The sequence below is a fragment of the Phacochoerus africanus genome, chromosome 11 (assembly GCF_016906955.1).
Source record: "Phacochoerus africanus isolate WHEZ1 chromosome 11, ROS_Pafr_v1, whole genome shotgun sequence".
Taxonomy (NCBI): Eukaryota; Metazoa; Chordata; class Mammalia; order Artiodactyla; family Suidae; genus Phacochoerus; species Phacochoerus africanus.
Window position 1 is genome coordinate 97,668,525 of NC_062554.1, and position 23,569 is coordinate 97,692,093.

A 23,569-nucleotide genomic window follows, 5' to 3' on the forward strand; every position below is an offset into this window, starting at 1 on the left:
TTCTAATATTATTGTTTTCCCATCAATTTCTCCTTTTATGTCTGTTAGTATTTGCTGTAGGTATCTGGGTGCTTCTATATTAGGGGCATATATATTGACAATTGTAATATCTTCTTCTTGAATGGATCCTTTTACCATTAAATAGTGTCCTTCTTTGTCTGTCTTTATGGCCTTAGTTTTAAAGTCTATTTTGTCTGATATGAGTATGGCAACTCCTGCTTTCCTGTCTTGTCCATTGGCATGAAGTATCTTTTCCCATGCCCTCACTTTCAATCTATACGTGTCCTTTGCCCTAAAGTGAGTCTCTGGTAGACAGCAGATTGTAGGTTTTTGCTTTTTTATCCAATTTGCCACTCTGTGTCTTTGACTGAAGCATTCAGTCCATTGACATTTAAGGTAATTATTGATAGATATGTATTTATTGCCATTTTAAGCCTTGTTTTCCAGTTGATTCTATGTTTCTCTTTCTTCCTTTTTTTTTGTTGGATGATTAACATTTATTGTATGCTTATGTACTTTTCTTTTCAGTTTTTGTGAATGTAATGTTTGGTTTTCATTTGTGGTTGCCCTGTTTTTTAAGTATGTTAACCCCTCCTGTATCTGCTTGCTTTAGCCTGATAGTCATATAGGCTCAAACACAATATTTTAAAAAATAAAAAAAATAGTCTAGATTTTTTTTACATTCCTTCCCCACATTCTATGATTTTTGAAGTCCTTTTTTAATATATTCATGTTTGTTCTTTTGTTGTTTTTTGTGTTTATCATCACTTTTACAGTAGTTCCCCCCGCCCCCCCCAACTTTTAGATCTGTATGCTAGCTTATTTAAGTGATTGCTTTCCAGTTGTGGTTTCCTCCATCCTATTTCTTCTTACTTTTTTTATTTAGAGAAGCCCTTTCAGTATTTCCTTTAGAATGGGTTTAGTATTGATGTACTCTTTTAGCTTTTGTTTGTTGGAGAGATTCTTTATTTCCCCTTCTATTTTCAATGATGTTCTTGCTGAATACAGAATTCTAGGCTGCAAATTTTCTCTTTTCAGAAATTTCAATATATCTTGCTACTCTCTTCTAACCTGTAGTGTTTCTGTAGAGAAATCAGCTGATAGCCTTATGGGAGTTCCCTTATAATTAATACTTTGTTTTTCTCTTGATGCCTTTAGAATCCTCTCTGTCTTTAAATTTTGACTTTTTTTTTTTTTGTCTTTTTGCCATTTCTTGGGCTGCTCCCGCGGCATATGGAAGTTCCCAGGCTAGGGGTCGAATCGGAGCTGTAGCTGCCAGCCTACACCAGAGCCACAGCAACACAGGATCCAAGCCGCATCTGCGACCTACACCACAGATCACGGCAATGCCGGATTGTTAACCCACTGAGCAAGGGCAGGGATCAAACCCGCAACCGCATGGTTCCTAGTCGGATTTGTTAACCACTGAGCCACGATGGGAACTCCAACTTTTGATATTTTTATTATAATATGTCTTGGTATGGGCCTATTTGGGTTCAACTTAGTTGGGGCCCTCTGTGCTTCCTATGTCTTGATATCAGTTTCCTTTGGAATTGGAAAGTTTTCAGACATAATTTCTTCAAATATATTTTCAATGCCCTTTATCTTCTCCTTCTGGAATTCCCATTATTAGTAGATTTGTCTGCTTTATATTATCACATGGATCTCTTATATTGCTTTCGTGTTTTTTCATTTGGTTTTCTGTCTGCTGTTCTGATTAAGTGATTTCCATTATTCTATCTTCCAAGTCACTGATTCATTCCTCTGCATTATTCATTCTGCTCTTTAGTGCCTTTAGCTCAGTTTGCATCTCTGCAAATGAATTCTCTAATTTTTCTATGTTCCTCCTTATCTTTTCTAGTTCCTTTCTAAAGTAATCTGCATTACTGTTCATATCTGCTCTTAATTCCTTGATATTCAGCCTTAATTCCTTCAGTATTTTCACTATCTCCCTTTTGGACTCAGTGTCTATCAGACTACAGAGGTCTGTTTTATTGTTTGCAGCTTCAGGTGAATTCTCTTTTAACTGGGAATGGTTCCTGACCTTCTTCATTTTGCTTATGTTTTTCTTTTTCTCAGTTTAGGAAGCAAAACTGTAGGCTTGGAAGGCTACTTCTGTGCAAGAGCACCCCTTTGTATTTTGTGTGGGGTTACTATTTATTTTTGGTGTGGGAGTTTGCATATGTACTTTATCTTTCTTCAGTGTGAACAGGCTGCTATCCCCATGGTGCTGAGTGTGTTTCCAGGGAGAAGGAGGCATTGAGTAGGGCTAATAGTCAGTGCCTGGTTGCAGGGCTCTTAACAGGGCAAGGAGTTGCAGGAAAGTGGTGCAGTCTACTCCTAGTTGCAGGGCCCTGGGAAGTAGTAATAAGCCTTAGGCAGATTTATGAGGTGCCCAGAACATTTGGCAGTGGCAGCAGCAGGGTGTGTGAGTTCTCAGTTGTGACTCAGAGCAACAACAGGTAGTGATAAATTGTAATGCCCTCCTCTGAGGTGATTGGGGCTTCTGATGGTGCCTATTCAGGGACCTCTAGTGGTAGCGGGCCATGCCCACCTCTGGAGTCAGTGATAATTATGGAGGTTTGCCCCTGCCACCTGTAGATCATGCAAGAAGTACCCTGTTCTGCTTAGCTCCCACAGGAGGTGCTGCATAGGCTGCTCCTAGTTGCAGGATCTTGAAAGTGACAGTGATCAAGCATGTGTACACTGCCAGAACGTTTGGCAGTGGCAGCAGCAGGGTGGATATCTCCCAGGAGAGTGAGAACAACAATTGGTTAGTGTTCCATTGCTATGTCCTCCTCTGTGGTAACCTCTGAAGTAGTTGGGGTTGCAAGTGGCTCCTGTTCAGGGACCCCCCCAGTGTTGATGGGCAGCACCCACCTCTGGAGTCAGAGATAACTGTGGTGGTTTGCCCCGGCCACCTGCAGACCATGTAAGAAGCACCCTGTCCCACTTAGCCCATGCAGGAGGTCCTGCACAAGCTGCTCCTAGTTGCAAGGTCCTGGGATGTGACAGTGATCAAGCATTTGGCAGTGGAAACATCAGGGCAGGTGTGTTCCCAGGGGAGTGAGAGCAACAGAGGATGGTGCTCAGTTGGAGTGCCCTCTTTTATTTTTGCCAACCTCTGAGGTGACTTGGGCCGCAGGCGAAGCCCACTCACAGGCCTCCAGTAGTGGCAGGCCACACCTCACTCTGGCCTCCAAGAAAACAGGGGTGGTCTACCCCTGCCACCTGTAGATCATGCAGGAGGCACTACATGGCACTTAGCCACCCAATGCCCTTAGCCCCTCACGAGAGGTGCGCAGCCACCCATAACCTGCACAAGAAGCATCAGTCTCCTGTAGTCCCAGCAAATAGCTTATTGCCACCTGTAGCGTGTGTCAAAGGCATCCCACCCTCTAAGAGCCCACATGCATGCAGGGAGATTCCTATGGCGGTCCTCCCCTCCTGCTCTCACCCTCCCCAGCAATGGCACCTCGCTTCTCTTGTGGGCCCAGATGTCCTCCCGGGTTCCCTCTGCCATGGCATTCCACTCCCCACCCATTAGCACACTGCTCCCTTACCCATGGCACACTGCTCCTTAGCCACTCAGGCTGTCTCAACACAGCCAACCCTATTCCTCTCCTGGGAACTGATCTCTGGAGCCTGAGTCTCAGCTCCTACCCAAGCATCTCAGGCTGTGGTGTCCAGGCTGGTGGTTCAGATGATCTGTGTGGCTCTTACTCTACTTTGCCCTTCTCCGTCCAGTTGCTGCACTTTTCTCTGCAACTTTAAGGTCCCTCTGTCCTGGCTGGTCTCCCCGTCAGTTAGGTGGCTTCCCAGGATGTGGGTTCTTTTTCTCTTTCACAGCTACCTCTTGAGAATGCTAGTCCTGTCCTGATTCCTTTTTTCTCTCCCTTTTTCCTTTTTTCTTTTGTTCTACCCAGTTATGCCAAGTTTCTTGGCCTATTTGGAGGTTTAAATTCTTCTGTCAGCATTCAGTAGAAGTTCCATGCAAATCGTTTTACATGTAGATGTGTTTTTTTAATGTGTTTGTGGGAGAAGTTGAGCGTGACGTCTTACTCCTTTCTCCATCTTAATCCTTCCCCAACTTTTGCACTTTATCTGAATTTATTCACACTGTATTTATAGTGGTGAGAAAACATGTTTATCTAAACCTTGGAATTATATGAAGTATAATTAAAAGAGCAAATGTGAACTTTCTTTGTTCAGAGTTGAAGATGCTATAGGAATGGTACAAGATAAATTATTCACCTAATAAATTAAGACTGATAATTCACTCTTTGATTCCTCTTACATGTGCCTATATATTTAAGGAGAGCAGCAGTTTCATATAATTTTATCACTCCTAGTCTTTTGAAATCATAAGCCAATAATTTTCATTATTTTTGTAATATCTATTTTATACAGACCATGTATTAGCTGTTTTTAGTTTTTTTTTTTTTTTTTTTTTTTTTTTTTTTTTTTTTTTTTAGGGCCACACTGGCAGCGTAGGGAAGTTCCCATGCTAGAGCTCTAATTGGAGTTATGGCCACTGGCCTATGTCATAGCCACAGCCACAGCAACGCCATATCTGAGCCGTGTCTGTAACCTAAACCACAGCTCATGGCAATGCCAGAACCTTTAACCCATTGAGTGAGGCCAGGGATCGAACCTGCAACCTCCTGGTTCCTAGTCGGGATTCATTTCTGCTGCGCCATGATGAGAACTCCAGTATTAGCTGTTTTCAGAGCAAAAGTTTTTAGCAAGCTCCTTCCAAATTAGGAAAACAGAATGGATTATGTGCCCTACTCTGAAGATAATGTTTTTAATTGTGATTTTGTACAATAAAAATTAAATTGATTTCATGCATTTGAAAATGATTGTAACTGGATAGGAATACTTCAGAATGTATGATTGACCTCAACCAGAAGTATTTTTTGTTTTGCTTTCTGCTTTTACATCTCAAGTTATACAATCATATTTTAAATATAAAATAGTTGTAACCTCATCCTGCCCCCCTTTTTTTAAGTCTGTGATAGATTGTGCCTAAAACGGATTTTTTTTAAAATGTCTTTCTTGTCAAAATCTTATGTATTTAAAATTATATGATAATCATACATTATTAAATATTTTGGTTTATCCAGTTTCCTGGATCATTAAACGACCTTAGATAGGTAAAAAGATTCTTTCTTCCCTTTTTTTAAAATGGCATATGGAAGTTCCTCAGCCAGGGATTAAATCCAAGCCATAGCTGCAGTGATGCTGGATCCTTAACCCACTGTGTCACGGGGGAACTCCCAAAAAGATCATTTCTGATTTGTTCTTATGCTTTCTTCAGACAAAGTTGACAATTTTAACTGGGTGGACGGTCATGGAATTTCAAACCCTGAAGCTTTGATAGCAATCTATGCACATCCTTTATTTAATCAGAATCTCCTAAACATGTTTTTATTGTTATAATCATCTACATATAATAATAGAGTAATGATAATGTAACTCCTAACCTTCCTAAAAAATTTATTAACTGTTATTTCTATTTTGATAGGTAATGGATTGTGTGATTCTAGATGATGGTGGGTTTCTTTTGATGGCAAATCATGATGATTATACTAACCAGGTATGTACCTCAAGTGGGAAGGAGCAGAGTTTCCAAAGTGTGTTTTCCTGAAGAACATTACAAAACTCTTTCACACTGTGATAAAAATAGATCACTGAAGTGCTTAACGTAATGTAAACCATTAAGAAATGCATCCTAAATCTATTTTTTCTTGTATTTTTTAGTTGAATTACTATTAGGATCAAAACATATAGCTAAGGATTTTAACATGAGCTTTCTATTTTTGATCTCAGAAATACTTAGAAAAGTTTCACATATTAATCAGTTGATAATATCAGTCTTAATATATGGCTGGTTTCAACCAGAATAAGAATCTAATCCCCAATTTGCAAATTGGCAGCAATTAGGTTACTTGATTCACAGAGAATTTTAAACAAAGTGGAATTAATTGCCAACTGATTTTGTTTGTGATCTGTGTATCTGGACTCTTTTTTTTTTTTTTTTTAAACTCCCAACACTGGACTGTTTTCCTAAATGATAATGTTGGAGTTGATTAGCTAGAGGATGGCCCTGTAGATGGGACTCTAGTTCATCACGGTCCTTACAAGATTCTTTTTTTAGTTTCATCATTTCATTCATTTTTATGATATATTTCCCTTCCCTAAGAGACATTTTGATTGTGACTTAATGCTTAAATTGTCTGTTCCTTCCACAAATAGCACAAGGAGCCACTAAGTGATAAGAATACCTAATCTCACTGAAGTTCTTTCACAATGTCATACACTGCTTTATTACTTGCTTTTGTTTTTAAGATCCTGCATAGTTGTAGTTCTCTTTGTATCATTTCACTGTACTGGTTCAAGTGTTGATATTTTTGCTTAAATTTGAGACTTTTTAATTTTATTTTTCTGTACCAGATTGGAAGGTTTTTTGGAGAGATTGACCCAAGTTTGATGAGACACCTGGTTAATATATCAGTTTATGCTTTTAACAAATCTTACGATTATCAGTCAGTGTGTGAGCCTGGTGCTGCACCAAAACAAGGAGCAGGACATCGCTCAGCATATGTGGTCAGTAATATCCAACCTACTCACCCATTCTCTCTAAGGAATGCTTGGTGTAGATTAATATTATGACTGTTTTTATTCTATTTTATAGCCATCAATAGCAGACATCTTACACATTGGCTGGTGGGCCACTGCTGCTGCATGGTAAGTTAAATTTTATTGGTAATGAGAGAAAGGTGTTGTGAAATAACAAGTAATAACAAAAGAATTCGATGGAAAATGTGGATTTTGTGACATGAAAAAAAGTGATTCCCATAATAATTATTTACATTTCCTATAGTACATAATGGTAATATTTATAAGTTGTTTTTCTTAAATGATAACTATGAACCCATTATAGTTATTCACCTTTTTATATGAAAACAGTGTTAGGTTCCTGCACACTTCAGCCTCTTCAGAGGCTTCTTTTTTCTAAGAATCTGTTAAAACTCTTTAATTTTAGGTGTATTTATCTACATAAGGTTACTCTTAATTGCCTCCAGTATCCAAGTTAAATGTCTTCATTGATCAAATTCATGACATGATGTAGCTTTCTACCTCTCTACTTTTCATACGAAGGCTGGCATCGTTTTAGAGGCATCATGTTCCTGAAATGGATCTAATTCTTTCTTTCGCTGGTTCTGCCCTTCCTCCCCCCTTGCCCTCTTACATTGCCTATAAAAAGAAGACATTTAAACTCCTTATCGAGGCACTGGGGAAGTCTGCAATATCAAATCTGTCATAGTTTGGTTCTGGTTAGTCAAATAACTAAAGCTCCTGTTGTGTCTGGGTCCATTCTCTCCCTTCTTCCCTTTCAATCTTTCTTTCATATCATTACCCTACTGTATTTTAAATTCTATTCCATATAGACTAAAATTAAATGATTATAGCATTTTATTAAAGTAGCAAAGATTTTATATTAAAAATCCAATGTTTTCTGAAAAAAAATAGTGAAAAATGTTGCTTTCTGTCATCCCAATATGTAAATAGTAATTTACTTAAGTTTTCTAAATTTCATCATCATCTATGAAATGATGCTATTTTCTGGCCGGAACCTACCTACCTCCTTCCCAGCTCTTCCCACGCCAACTTTTTGTTTAAATAAATTCAGTTCCAGATTAGTCTTTACTAATATTTTGCTCAATTGTCATTTATTGTGAAACTGAAATGTCCCATTTACTCTCTATATAAAACATAGATTTCATTTCATGAATGCCACATTATGTGTCTACAATTATGTTTTATATTATAGTTTGTAACCCCATAGAACAGATTCATCTGGGGGGGGGGGGGCGTTCCCACCTCAGGGCTTTAAAAACTAATATAAGGAGAAAATCTGGAGTGTGAAAAGTACCAAAATGAAAATATCCTCACAGTTAGCACTTCTCCTTGCTCTCAGTTCTTATATAGGAAAATATTTACAATGTCTTGTATAATGTAAGAAATACTTATATAGAAATGCTTCAAAACTTTCTATTAGAAAATTTTGTTTTTCCAAAAAAGATGAAAAAGAAATATTTATGTGTATGTGCAAAAATAGTTTATGTATGAAATGATATATAATATATATAATGTAATAATACATGAAATATCTAGATTTTTTTCAATAATTTTTCATATTTAAAATTCAGGTCTATTCTACAGCAGTTTCTCTTGAGTTTGACCTTTCCACGACTTCTTGAAGCAGGTATGTAATGCTCAGATGGTATCATAATAACAAAATTTTCTTTTTGGATATGCTTAGTTCAAAACTCAGAAAGTGTGTATAGTCCATTTGACACTTTTGTAGGTTGAAATCTTTTTGTCAGAATTTTCCTAGTGCCTTAGAAACATTCCTAGGTCATTTTGGCCTCTGTTATGTAGCTGTTAGGTATTTGAATTCATTTATTCTATTGCTATTTATTGGGCACCTCTTAGGGGCAGTCACTATACCACAGCTGTAAACAAGCCAGCTCAGGTGCCTGCTCTCTGAGGAATGAAGTCTCTGGGAGACTGACGAGTGTCCCTCAAGGTGATGGTCTTTCTTTGTTTCCCCACAGTTGAGATGGAAGATGATGACTTTACTGCCTCTCTGTCAAAGCAGAGTTGCATTACTGAACAAACCCAGTATTTCTTCGATAATGATAGCAAATCCTTCAGTGGGGTCTTGGACTGTGGTAACTGTTCCAGGTAATGTGTTTCTTCATTTCTAAACTAGTCTTATTTCACTGAGAAAGTGTATTCACTTGTATAATCATTACAGAAAATAATGCAGATTGTCATTTTGGTATGAGGGATATGAGTAACTATTTTAAGTTGAGGACATCATAGAGTTCAGTTTCTCCGACGGTTTTAAAATGTACAATTTTAAAACTAATTCTAATGTTGGTAAATTGTAATCCTTCCAACGATAATAATTATGTGACAAAAAAACTTGTACCTACTTTTAGGTAGAACACCGAAGAATTTGACAATACTATTTTTGTCTAAAAGAATCCATACAAAAATATTTCTAGGAGTTGTTCCCATTATGGCGCAGTGGTTAACTAATCCAACTAGGAACCATGAGGTTGCGGGTTCAGTCCCTGCCCTTGCTCAGTGGGTTAACGATCCGGCGTTGCCATGGGCTGTGGTGTAAGTTGCAGACACGGCTCGGATCCCGCGTTGCTGTGGCTCTGGTGTAGGCCAGTGGCTACAGCTCCGATTGGACCCCTAGCCTGGGAACCTCCATATGCTGCGGGAGCGGCCCAAAGAAATAGCAAAAAAAAGACAAAAAATATATATATATTTCTAATAAAGAGGTAATTTCAGAAATTTTATTAATTCTGATAAGAGGAGTTCCTGTTGTGGCATAGCAGAAATGAATCCAACTAGGAACCATGAGGTTGTGGGTTTGATCCCTGGCTTCGCTCAATGGGTCGAGGATCTGGTGTTGCTGTGGCTCTGGCATAGGCCGGCAGCTAGAACTCTGATTAGACCCCTAGCCTGGGAACCTCCATGTGATGTGGGTGCGGCCCTAAAAAGACCAAAAATAAATACATACCAGGATCTAATAAAGTTTCACATTTAAAAAAAATTATGATAAGAGTAGAATTAATTGTATTTACTGAACAGGTTAGAAAAAATATATTCTTGGGTAGGAGATTGTTTTACTTATTTAAACATCAAATTTAGAATTGAATGTATCTTTGATTTGAAACTGAAAGAACTAGAGAAAATATCATTTCCTAAAGTCAATGCATTTCTTATTTGAAACTGAATTAGAGAAAATATCATTTCCTAAAGTCAAGGTTAATTTTAGTCATCAGTAGCCATAAAAATATATTTGAAGAGAGGGAGAATTTAATTTTGTTGTAATGAGAAAGGCAAGGTAGAAACTTTTAACGTTTTGAAAGGAAAGGGGTAATCCATGTCATAAGATCCCTGACAATGGAGCAGAAATCCACAGAGTTGGGACACTTTGTTTTAAGTAAGTGAGGACAGCTTATTCCAGAAGAAATGTTAAGAGAGAAGAGGAAACATGAGGAGGTGAGGTAATCTGAGCAGGTGAAAGGGCTGGAATAATTAGTTGCTAGGGGATTCAGAAAAGAAGTTTGTAATAGTTAAAAAATATATTTTCAGGAAGGGGTTAACTGAAACTAGCATGAATTTTTAATAGACATGATCAGTATGATTTTATGACTTACTTTGCCTCCTCCTAGGACATAGAGGTTTAACAAAGGGTACAAAGGGGAGGGGTCAGGCATGTACTCAGAAAAAAGTAGACCACCTTGTTAGAGATTAGCATATCAGGCTGTCACCTTCAGGAGACAATTGTGGTATGTTTCATGGGTACAACAGAAAGACTTTCAAGTCTTTCAGCCTGTCATTAATTGATACAATAATAGCAATGTGTACTTTCATTAATTGATATCCAAGAATAACAATATGTACTTAAAAAATTGACTAAGTTAAATGGTAAAGATCAATAATATTAAATGGTAAGGTAAAGATCAATATTAGTTATTAAGTTGAATCAAGATTTCTTTTGATGTGCTTTATGCTTGTGTCCTAAGTTTATTTGGTAAAAAGAAAGAAAATCCCACTTCTTTGAGAAATAGCTTTCTAATAATAGAGCTGCATTTTATTGTAGTTGCTAAAGAAGGCAAAAGCAGCTTCAGATGTGAAAAAACACTGCAGAGAATTCAAAGCCCTCTATTCTGTCTATACCTGTGTTGTCTCAGATTAGTAATAACCAGACACCGGTGCCAATTTCAATCCTGAATTACAATTAATATACTAAAATTTCATGCCTTGGTAACACTGGTCAACATTTCATGTGCTCAGTAGCCTTATGGGGCAATAGTTTACCATACTGCACAAAGCTGAAGACTTTTCCTTCTTCACAGAAACTTAGTTGAAGAGCATTGATCTAGGCTTTACTCTGCCATTAGCTTGGCCAAGATGCTGAGCCTTTTTTGTGCTCCTAGTTTCCTTCACTGTAAAATAAGGTAACTTTGACACATTCTCAGTGATAATTACCATAATTCCTTAAGCATCTAAAATAAAAACATTTTTTATGAATGTCACCAACAGTGCTTATTTTGCCCTGAGGACTCTCACGTAAGAAACAAAGGTCACCCTTCTAACATCTCCCATTGCAATTTTTTAGTATTCATTTGACAGAAAACATGTCCATGTTAATAAATAAAACATGGTAATCTTTCTCTTCTTAAATCATTCTCATTCAGTTTTACTGTTTGTGTAGGTGACGCTTTGTTTCCAAAGGTCATATTTTCTTTCATTTTAATATGTAAAAGTCTTTGAAAGCTCTTTATTTTTTTCCCAAGTGGTAATATTTTCTGCGATTTAAAAAAATATTTCTTTTACAGAATCTTTCACGTTGAAAAACTTATGAATACCAACTTAATATTCATAATGGTTGAGAGCAAAGGGACTTGTCCTTGTGACACACGATTGCTCATACAAGCTGAGCAGACTTGTATCCTTTGACGTGGGAGAGGTTCGGAATGGAAAGCCATCCTAAAGCTGTGCATTTTTAACCTTGTCACAGTGTTCGTGCTCATAAAGAGAAAACCAGCACGGAGTGCTGAGATCACCTGGCAGAGGCAGGGTGGACCCTTCACGCAAAATTTGGTTTAGATGTTAAGACTGATGATGCTGCACAGGCAGCAAGAGAATGTGAGAGGCTTCTTACTTGAATGATGAGGCTTTGTGGAGAGAACAGTGCGGGGTCCCAGGTAACTCCAAGAATGGCTGGTAAGAGCAGGGAGGAGTGCCTGGTTCAGGTTTTTAACTACGGTTAAAGAGTGGTGCTGGGTTTCTGTCAGTGCTGCCCAGAGTTTGTTGGCCCAAACTTCCAAGCGGTGCCAAAGGGGGGAACACTCAAGTCTTTGCTGGCAGCTCACCCAGATGTGGGATAGCAGGGAAAAGAATGTTGTGGTTTGACAGCTTGTCAACAGCCAGTCATCAAAAATGGAGTCTAGTGTGGTCCCTACCTCTGACCAATGATTATTCAGCCATAAAAAGGAAATCAGAGTTCCCATCATGACTCAATGGAAATGTATCTGACTAGGGATCCCTGACCTCACTCAGTGGGTTAAGGATCCGGCATTGTCATGAGCTGTGGTGTAGGTTGCAGACGTGGCTTGGATATGGCATTGCTGTGGCTGGGGTGTAGGCCAGCAGCTACAATGCCAATTCAACCCCATATGCCGTGAGTGCGGTCCAAAAAAGACAAAAAAAAAAAAGAAAAGAAAAGGAATCCTGTTTTGAGGTAGTAGTAATGCTAAAATCACATCTGGTGGTAAATATGCCAAATGACAGTGCAATGTCCATTTGAAGCATTGCAGGCTGAGGTTCTTAGACCACCTTTATTTTTTGCACTTACCACACTGTTTCTGGGAAAAAAATAGCCCTCACCTGTGTTTGATATTTTTTGTCTTGCTAAATCTGGGGCACCTAGGTCCTGCCTTATGCTCCTACATGTCTTATACTCTGCATCATTAGCACAATTCATCCACTTATATTCTGCAAATACTTACCGAGTGTTCTGTCTGTGACAGTGACCATGCTGTGTACAGTTAAGATTAAGAGTTGATCTCTTCACACAGCCTGATGAGAGTTTGTGGCAGTTGAGCTCCTTTACGTCCCATAGGGCTTGAGCTGGTTCTGTGGAACTGGAACAGCGGAATAGGTTTTGCTTAACTGCTTTTGAGAAATATAGTACATTGTATTTTTTTAATTGTATGGGAAAAAAGTAACTTCATATTCCTTAATGGGTTTCTTTAGCTGACGGTCCAGATCCTTGTGATATGGTTAAGCAACCCAGATACCGAAAAGGGCCTGATGTCTGTTTTGATAACAATGCCTTGGTAAGAACAAATATTTACTATGTTAAACATGTAACTTAGTGGTTTATTGTCCATAAGAATTTAAGGAGACAAATTGCAATTTTAACTCCAACATAATGTCTTAACCATAGTGTTTCTCATGAACATGATGTACTTGCTGGTAGATAGATTTTTCATTTCAATATTTTTCATGGTTAGCAGAAGCTTAACAGTTGCTTCTTCTCTCTGTCCTTCCCACAGAAATTGTACTTTCAAACACAATTCCAGCAATTACTAGCCCAACATCACAAAATTGATGATTTAAAAGACATGCTAATAAACAGTAACTAATGTAAATGTTACTAGTATTATATGAGTTGCCCGCCTCCATTTATATTCCAGTCCTGAAGATATGAAAATGTTATAATAAAGATAACTTTCATTAGTTTGTGTTTAGTTATCATTCAGTATATATAAAAACTTGCTGAACAGCTCTTGTTCTCTTATTTTGTAATTTTTTTTTTACTTATTTCTAATTCAGTTACTGACAAGGTTTATATTATTTCTCTTAATTGTACTATTTTTATATTGTTTGCAGTTACATCAGAGCAATAACAGGATTAAGTAGATAAAATCTTAAACATCCAAAGATGACTACTACTTTTTCCTACAGGTTAGCTGTCTTCCTCTCATAAAGCCCACATAAAAATTTCTCATTTTATAAAAACTAAATTTTAAATATATAATAGTTCTCAATTCTTCAAGGTGTGCCTATTTTTGCATAAAGCATTATCATCTTATGAATTATTTACTCTAAAAAGTAAGATCATTTATATATTAACATACATTTATAGAGGTTATTTAGAACAGATTTACATACTATGCGCTTATTTACTCAAATACAAATAGCCACATTTGTTCCAGAAAAGCATAAGTCATATCCATTGATACATATTATGGAAGTAGATAATATAAATTGGAAGTAGAACAAAGAAGAAATAAAATCAGTGATGTGGAATAAGGCTAAAAAAAAAAGCAAGTTTTTCTGTAAGGACTCTTGATCATTCCTCTTTGATGGGGAAAGTGACTCAAAGTTGCAGCTACTTGATTTCTGCCATTCTGCAGTGTATCTTAAATAAAATCTGGATAGTAGGACTTCTGTTGTTCTACTATATCTTCAGGGGCATTGCCCATGTCAAATAGTTTCCCAAAGAATGTTGTATGTGGGCCCAAGGGTAGCATTGCTCCTTAGGGAAGAAAACTTCACTCATCTCAACTATTTGTCACCAAAGACTGAGATTCATTCAGATGAACTTTAAAGATCATATAAAAGCCTATTACCCAAATATTTTCGTCATAGGAAACTATCTTTTTTGATCAATGCGTAATGAAGATTTGACTAAGACAAAAATTATAGAGTGGATTGTGTGTGAAAGTACAACTCTTGCTCAGTAGCTGAATGTGCTAATAGTGTCTTGTGTTTTTTTAGCAGTGGAATATTTTGGTAATGCTTATTTGCAATGATCACTGTGAATCTGCTCTGGATGGAGGCTCACATAAACTGCTAACTGCCAGCAAATTGCATGAAATCTCATCTTGTGTGTCTTCTTTTCTGTGTTTTCTTTCTTTTTCCTGTATTTGCTACTTTGCCTGTTATTAATAGGATCAACTTATATGCACAACGAGTCGTGCCTGTACCATGATGTCAGCTCCTATCTTCATTTTACTGCAAGTTTTCATGTGGTGTGGATGGTCAGTCACTTTCTATAATTTTTCTTTGTTTTTCGGTTTGGCTTGAAATTTTAAAAAATAATCCATATTCCTAAATCAACTATAATAAGTGTCCTGAAACCAGGTTATTAAAATGCCAGTAGTAATGTTTTGTAAAATTTGATTTCAAAAGTTATGTATGTTTCTAACCTAGAATAGAGCATATCAGTTTCCTGTCCTTATTTAAAAAGCAGTCATTTCTCATAAGGTTTTGTATAAAGATTAAGTCAATGTGGAGAAAAAAATTATACCTGCTTCATGATATCTTAGTTTTAATAATTGCCATTAGGGTATTTCTGTTAAGTGAAAGTTATTAAAACTATCATCAATTTAGTTTTAAAAGATGCTAACATAAAAATTAATGAGCCATTTCAGTTTTACCAAGCATTATTTAATAACTCCTAACCTCTTTATTCTAATTTTTCTTTTCAAATATATATGGCTTAAACAATGCTTTTAGATTTTGAATACAAAATATATGTAAGTGCTTCCAATTTACAAATTCATTTTACTTTAATATTACTTATATTATATGTCAGTAGCCCTTGACAGATTTCTGAATTACATATTCAGTACCACTAAATAGGTATTTTAGTGCCCGAGTTTGTATTCAGGGTTCCATATATACTCTTACAGTTTCTTTTTTGATGCTCTGGAATCGTGATTGTTTTTACAAGAGCAACTTTTGGTGTGTTCGTTCTTCATTGCTATCCAGGTACTCACTGGTTAGGAAACCACTAGATGGAGATGTGACCATTACTGTATATGGAGTCAGCTCGTGGCGGGGGTGGGGGAGTGGAGTAGCAGGAGTGTCAGAAAACAACTAAAATTGTTCTGGAATAAGAAAATAATTGTTTTCATAGCAAAAAGATTCCAAGTGAAGGAAACTTAGCTAATTGTAAAAGACCAAAATTATAACCCTTCTCTTTGGATATTTTTTTAAAATTGAGATATAGGTAGCTATTGGAAATATCATTTCATTGGTCCCTTAAAGAAGATTACATAGGTAATCATAAAATTTGTATGAAAATTACAGTTAAAATTATATTTTCTATAAATCATATCTGCTATAATTGTCCCTATTTGTGAGCATAATAGAAACAAACTAGAGCATGATAAAAATTACATTATATTTTGTAGATGAGGAATAATGTAAATATTGAGTATATTTTCACCTTTGATTCAAAAATTCACTTCTATCAATCACAGAATTTTTTAGTAAGATTCATAGGCTACCACTTAAACACAAAAAAAATGCATGTTGACTGTATTTGAATAAGTTGGCTCCCTTCTTACCTTTATTTTTAAAACCTATAGATAACAAGCAATTTTTTTCATCTAAGACCCTCCCCCACAAAAACTAATTTTTAATTTTCTTAAGATGATTTTTTTTCTCACCTTTGCTATAAATTTACCAAGAAAATAAATATCACTGTGGGCCAATTGAATGGAATTGATCCACTTTAATGAAATAATGTTTGAAAGATGGGAAGATTATGTTTGTCATTCCTTGATATCATTGTGTCCTTGAGGAACATAATGAATAGTCTTGAAAAGATGATGTAGACAGTATATATATTAATAAAGACTTAGGCTGGGTATTTAAAAGCCCACAGTTATCCATATAGAACATTGAGCCTAGTCTATACAACTTGAGTGTTTATATAACAAATATGCTCTCTGAAATAATAATGAGTTGAAAAAAATAACAAACTCTTACAAAAAATATTGAGAGGTTACGTGGCAGTTGTTCCTCATATTGAGGACCAGTACAGGTCTAAGTTGAAGCTTCAGTGTTAGTCTGGCTAAAACCAGGAATTTGTGGTAGGTTAGTTCCTGCTCACAGGAAAGCTAGAATGGTGATGCCATCTCTAAAATCTTCTAAAGGACGAGATCTTTAGATACCTAGAAAGAATGACTTTCTCTAAAAGGTAGAACTTTTTCACCCTTGGGAGTTTAAAAAAGATATAGATTATTTAGGTAACCAATTATGAAGCCTTGTTCCATGAGAACTCCTTTAAAACACAAGTGTTTAAAAGCTCTTGTCAAAAAACGCCTTAAATAGAAAAACAAAGCTAAAGTTTATCAAAGAAGATAGTTCCTCAATATGTACTATTGAGGAAATTCATTATTTTATGCAAAACTTAGTTTATAAATGAACATTATTGGGTACATGAAAAATGAAATATGCATATTAAATGTGTGTAAATGTGTGTATACACACATACATTTAACCTACCTCTTGACTTAATGTGGTATGTGTTAAAGTGCTGTGTAGGAAATGGAAAGAGTTATGTGTAGTATCTACCTGCCTAAACAATTTTAAATGTGCATTTTCTTTGAAGCTGCTGTGGGTAACGTGAGTACAGACCTATCTAAATTCGAAAGCTAACTATACTTGGTGGATATTTCACCAGTGATTTGTCTTTTGAAGGAAATGTATTGATGACTACATTATAGCAAAAATTTCTTACAAAAATTACCAGAAAATTTTCTATGGGGACAATTTACATCTAAATTTATTTAAATTTAAAAAGTATTATGTTCTCACTATTTGCAGTGAGTCAGCCTAGATTCTGGTTGGGGGCAAGAAGGGCAGAGTAAGGGTTTAGTCATACTTGTCTTACACGAGAAAATTGAAGAGAATTTTAGCCACCAGTATACCTTGTCTTAAAACCTAAGTAAGCCTTGGGGTAGATGGGAGATAAGATGGCAGAGTAGAACAACCTGAGCTCACTTCCTCTCATGAAACCATCAACTGCTAAACAGCCATCAACAAAAAAGTCTAGAACCTACCAATGACAAAAAGAAGCCAAAACCAGATGGTAGAAGGTGTTCTTTCAGCATGTAATCGAATTCCATACATAACAGGTGGGAAATTCATAAACTTGAAAATTATAGCACAGAGGTTCTCCCACAGGAGTGATAATTATGACCCACACCTCACACTCCCCAGCCTGAAATTATGTCATCAAGAGGAGGAGCCTGCACAGCTTTTGGTGTCAAAGGCCAGGAGGGCTTGAACACAGGGCCATGACAGGACTGGGGATAAACAGAAAATCCTCTTTTGGAGGTCACTCACAAGGTTTCATATGCACTGAGATCTAGGAAAAAGCAGTGACTCCTTTGGAACCACATGCAGACCTACTTGCAGGTCTTGGTGGGTCTTCTGGGGAGGCAGGGGTTGGCTGTGGCTCACAGTGGGGGCAAGGACACTGGTAGCAGAGGCCACTGGCAATATTCATCAGTGTAAGCTATCCTGCAGGTTGCCATTTTGGCACCAAGACCTGAACCTACCCAACAGCCTACAGACTCCAGTGCTAGGACACCTCATGCCAAACAACCAATCATGTGGAATACAGTCCTACCCATCAGCAGACAGGCTGCCTAAAGTCACCCTGAGTCTACATCCATCTCATCTCTAAATACAGCCCTTGACACATCTCTGCCCACGAGATGGACAAGACCCAGCTCTACCCACCAGTGGGCAGACATTAGTCCACTTATACCCTGAAGCCTGCACAAGCCCCTAAACCACTCTTACCCAACCAGGGGACAGACATCAGATGCAAGAGAAATTACATTTTGCAGGTTGTAATACAGAGACCACAAACACAGAAAGTTAGACAAAATGAGATGGCAAAGAAATATGTTCCAGACAAGAGAACAAGATAAAACCCCAGAATAGCAACTAAGTGAAGTGGAGACAGGCAGTCTACCTGAAAAATAATTCATAGTAATGATAGTAGCAATGATCCAAGATCTCAGAAAATGAAGACAAAAAAAGATATAAGAAATGTTTAACAAAGAGCTAGATTTAAGAATAAACATACGATTAATACAATAACTGAAGTGAAAAATGAACTGGAAGGAATCAATAGACTAAATGAGAAAGAAAATGAATGAGTTGGAAGACAGATTGGTGGAAATACTGCCATGGAACAAAGAAGGAATGAAAAGAAATGAGGACAGTCTAAGGGACCTCTGGGACATTAAATGCAACAACATTTGCATTATAGGGGTCCCAGTAGAAAGAGAGAGAAGAGCCTGAGAAAATATTTGAAGAAATAATAGCCCAAAGCATCCCTATTATGGGAAAGGAAACACTCGCACAAGTCCAGTAAACATAGAGAGTGCCGTACAGGATAAATCCGAAGAGGAACATGTGAAGACACATATTAAAAAGTGACAAAAATAAAAGAAAAAAATATTAAAAGCAACAAGGAAGTGGCACAATACATTTGTAGTAATGAAAGAAAAAATCTATAGCCTCGTGGCATAGTAGAAACAAATCAAACTAGGAACCATGAGGTTGTGGGTTTGATCCATGGCCTTACTCAGTGGGTTAAGGATCTGCCCTTGCCATGAGCTGTGGTGTAGGTCGCAGAATCAGCTCACATTGGGCATTGCTCTGCTGTGGTGTAGGCCAGCAGCTATAGCTCTGATTAGACCCCTAGCCTGGGAACCTCCGTATGCCACAGGTGCAGCCCTAAAAAGACAAGACAAAAAAAAAAAAAAAAATCTACAGCCAAGAATACTGCCCACTAAGGCTCTCATTAAGATTTGACAGAGATATCAAAATTTTACAGACAAGCCAAAGCTAAGAGAATTCAGCACCACCAAGCTAGGTTTGCAACAAATGCTAAAGGGAATTCTCTGGGAGGAACACAAAAGCCCAAATAGAAACAAGAAAGTTTCAAAGGGGAATGTTCACTGGAGAAGGCAAACATACAGTAAAGGTAGGAAATCATCCACACACAAATAGTGATAAAAAAAAAAAAAACAGCAATTGTGAGAAGAGGAGAGTACAAATGCGGGATATTGGAAATACATTTGAAATTAAGAGATCAACAGCTTATGCCAATCTTCTGTATATATAGACTGCTCTCTCAAAAATTAATAGTAACTGCAATCCAAACACAACATTAAGATAGTCATCAAATCATAAGAGAATAAAAGAGGAAGGGAAGAAAAATAGACCTACAAAATCAAATCCAAAATAATTAACAAAAAGGCATTAGGAACATATATATCGATAATTACCTTAAATGTAAATGGATTAAGTGCTCCAATAAAAATATACAGACTGGTTGAATGGATATAAAAACAAGACTTCTATATATGCTGTCTACAGGAGACCCATTTCAATCTTGGCCCTAGACAGTCAAGATGAAAAAAGACATTCCATGCAAATGGAAATCAAATGAAAGCTGGATTACTAATAATCAAATCAGACAAGGTAGACGTTCAAGTAAAGGCTGTTATAGGAGACAAAGAAGGACACTCCATAATGATCAAGCAATCAAAGAAGAAGATACAGTAATTATACATTTATATGTACCCAACACAGGAGTATATAAGGCAACTGCTAACAGCCATAAAATGTGAAGTTGACAGTAACAGTAGGGGATTTTAACACCCCACTTACATCAATGGACAGATCACCCAGACAGAATATCAATAAAGAAATAGCCCATAAATGACACATTACACCAGGTGATGGACTTAATTGATATTTATAGGACATTCTGAGAGCAACTGAATACACATTCCTGTACAGTGCATCTGGAACATTCTCCAGGAGAGATCTCATCATGGACCACCAAGAAACCCTCAGTAAATTAACAAAAACTGAAATTACATGAGACATCTTTTTCAGACACAGGGCTATGAGATTAGAAATCAACTACAAGGAAAAAATACACCAGCATGTAAGCTAAACAATATGATACTAAACAACCAGTAGATCACTGAAAAAATTAAAAGGATATCAAGAAACATCAGAGACAATTGAAAATGAAAGTGCAATACCAGTAACCTATGGGAGGCACAAAAGCTTGTCTAATGGGAAAGTCTTTTAAAAGATCAACAACATCAATAAACTTTTAGCTAGACTCAATATGAAATAAAGCTAAAGGGTTCAAATGAATACAATTAGAAGTGAAAAATGTAGAAGTAACAACTGACACCAAAAAAACCCACAAAGAATCATGACAGATTTCTGCAGGCAACTATATGCCAATAAAATGGACAACCTGAAGAAATGGAACAGTCTTTGTAAGTCAATAATGAACAAGGAAGAAATAGAAAATATGAATAGACCAATCACAATTACCAAAAGTGAAACTATAATTAAAAACTGTCAACAAACAAGTCCAGAACCAGATGGCTTCTCAGGCAAATTCTGCCAAACATTTAGAGAAGAGTTAACAACTATCCTTCTGAAACTCTTCCAAAAAATTGTAGAAGGAACATTCCCAAACTCATTCTGTGAGGCTACCATCACCCTGATACCAAAACCAGTCAAAGATACCACAAAAGAAGAAACTGTCACTGATGAACATAGATACAAAAATCCTCAACAAAATACTAGTGAACAGAATACAACAGTAAGTTTAAAAGATCATATACCATGATCAAGTGGGATTTATCTCAGAGATGCAAGGATTTTTCAAAATCTGCAAAACAGTCAATGTGATACACTACATTAACACACTGAAGAATAAAAATTATATGGTTATCTCAGTAGACACAAAAAAGCTTTTGACAAAATTCAACACCAATTTATGATAACTTACAAAAACTGGGCATAGAGAGATGCTACCTCATTATTATAAATGTCATATATGACAAAAGGACTACTAACATCATGCTCAACAGTGTAAAGTTGAAAGCCTCTGAGATCCCAAACAAGACAAGGATGTTCACTCTCACCACTTTTATTCAACATAGTTTTGGAAGTCCTAGTCATGGCACTCAGAGAAGAAAAACAAAAGTAAACCAAACTGGAAAAGAAGTAAAACTGCCCCTGTTTGCAGACAACATGATACTTTACATAGGAAATTCTAAAGATGCTATCAGAAAACTACTAGAGCTCATCAGTGAATTTGGTAATGTTGCAGGATATAAAATTAATCCACAGAAATCTCTCACCTTTCTATATACTAAAAACAAAAGATTAGAAATAGAAATTAAGGCAACAATCCTATTTACCATTGCATCAAGAAGAATAAAATAACCTAAGAATAAATCTACCTAGGGAGGCAAAAGATTTGTACACTGAAAAGTATAAGATGCTGATAAATGGAAGATCACACAAACAGATGGAAACATATACCATGTTTTTGGATTGGAAGAATCAATATTGTCAAAATGACTATACTACCCAAGGCAATCTACACATTCAATGCAAACACTACCATAATACAATGACATTTTTCATAGAACTGGAACAAAAAAAATTAAATTCTTATGGAAACACAAAAGACTTCTGAATAGTCAAAGCAACCCTGATGAAGAAAAAGAGGGCTGGAAGAGTCAAGCTTCTGACCTCAGATTATACTACAAAGCTACAGTCATCAAGAGTATGGTTCTGGCACACATACACACACACACACACACACACAGAAATATAGGTCAGTGAACAGGATAGAAAGCCCAGAAATAAATCCACACATCCATGGTCCATTAATATATGATGAAGAGGTTAAGAATATATGGTGGAGAAAAGACAGTCTCTTCAATAAGTGATGCTGGAAAACTGAACAACTATGAATAAAAGAATGGAATTAGAACATTCTCTAATGCTATACACAAAAATAAACTCAACATATATTAAAGACCCAAATATAAGACTGGATATTATAAAACTCATAGAGGAAAACATAGCCAGAATGCCCTTTGACATAAATTGCAGCAGTATCTTTTTCATCCACCTCCTAGAGTAATGGGAAAAAAAAATGAACAAATGGACCAAATGAAACTTAAAAGCTTTTGCACAGAACAGGAAACCATTAAAAAAGAAAAGAAAATCCACAGAATGGGAGAAAATCTTTGTAAACAAAGCAACCTATAAGGAATTAATCTCTAAAATATACAAATAGCTCATGCAATTCAATATGTATATATTGAAGATTTAATCTATATATTGAAATATATAGGAAAAGGCAAGTCAAAACTACAATGAGTTATCACCTCCTATCAGTCAGAATGTCTATAAAAGTCATCAAAAAGTCTATAAATAATAAATGATGGATAGGGTATGGAGAAAAAGGATCCTCTGCTACCCTGTTGGTGGGGATATAAATTGGTGCCACCACTATGAAGAACAGTATGGAGAATCCCTAAAAGACTAAATATAGAAGTGCCATGTGTTCTAGCAATCCCACTCCTGGCCATATATCTGGAGAAAACCATAATTTCAAAAGATACATGCACCCCAGTGTTCACTGAAGTACTATTTACAATAGCCAGGGCATGGAAGCAACCTAAATGTCCAATAGCAGAGAAATAGATAAAGAAGATGTGTTACATGTATACCATGGACTATTATTCAACCATAAAAAAGAATGAAATAATGCCATGTGCAGCAACATAGATAGACCTAGAGATCATCATATTAAGCCAAAGACAAACTTCATGTCATTTATGTGAAATCTAAAAGTATTATACAAGTGAACTTATTTACAAAACAGAAAAAGACTCAGATTTAGAAAGTGCACTATGGTTACTAAAGGGGAAAAGTGGAGGGAGGGATAAATTAGAAATTTGGGAATAACATATTCCCACTACTATATATAAAACAAATAGTCAACAAGGATCTGCTTTATAGTAAAAAGAACTCTACTTAATATTCTGTAGTAACCTATATAGGAGAAGGATCTGAAAAAGAATTGGTATGCATATACATATAAATGAGTCACTGTGCTGTATACCTCAGACTAGCACAATGTTGTAAATCAATGATACTCCAAAACTGAATAAAAATTATTTTTTTAAAAAAGTAATCCTTGTGGCAAAATATTGAATATCTGTGGTTTAGGTTTTTGTTTTGTTTTTTGTTTTTTTTTCTTTTAGAGAGTAATGGAAAAGGAAAAAAAAATAAGTAGCTCTTAGTGGATTTC

At 36.4% G+C, this 23,569-nt stretch overlaps 1 protein-coding gene across 3 annotated transcripts in view; it reads left to right on the forward strand.

Moving 5' to 3' along the window:
• The window catches only part of CACNA2D1 (calcium voltage-gated channel auxiliary subunit alpha2delta 1), a 482,485-nt gene that overhangs the window by 443,810 nt on the left and 15,106 nt on the right, over nt 1–23,569 (forward strand). For all 3 annotated transcript variants that reach the window (XM_047752036.1, XM_047752037.1, XM_047752038.1), the window contains 7 exons: nt 5,528–5,599; nt 6,457–6,609; nt 6,698–6,750; nt 8,217–8,272; nt 8,625–8,754; nt 11,436–11,545; nt 12,856–12,938. In XM_047752036.1, coding sequence (XP_047607992.1) covers nt 5,528–5,599; nt 6,457–6,609; nt 6,698–6,750; nt 8,217–8,272; nt 8,625–8,754; nt 11,436–11,545; nt 12,856–12,938 — 657 coding nt within the window. The remainder of the gene's footprint in view (nt 1–5,527; nt 5,600–6,456; nt 6,610–6,697; nt 6,751–8,216; nt 8,273–8,624; nt 8,755–11,435; nt 11,546–12,855; nt 12,939–23,569) is intronic.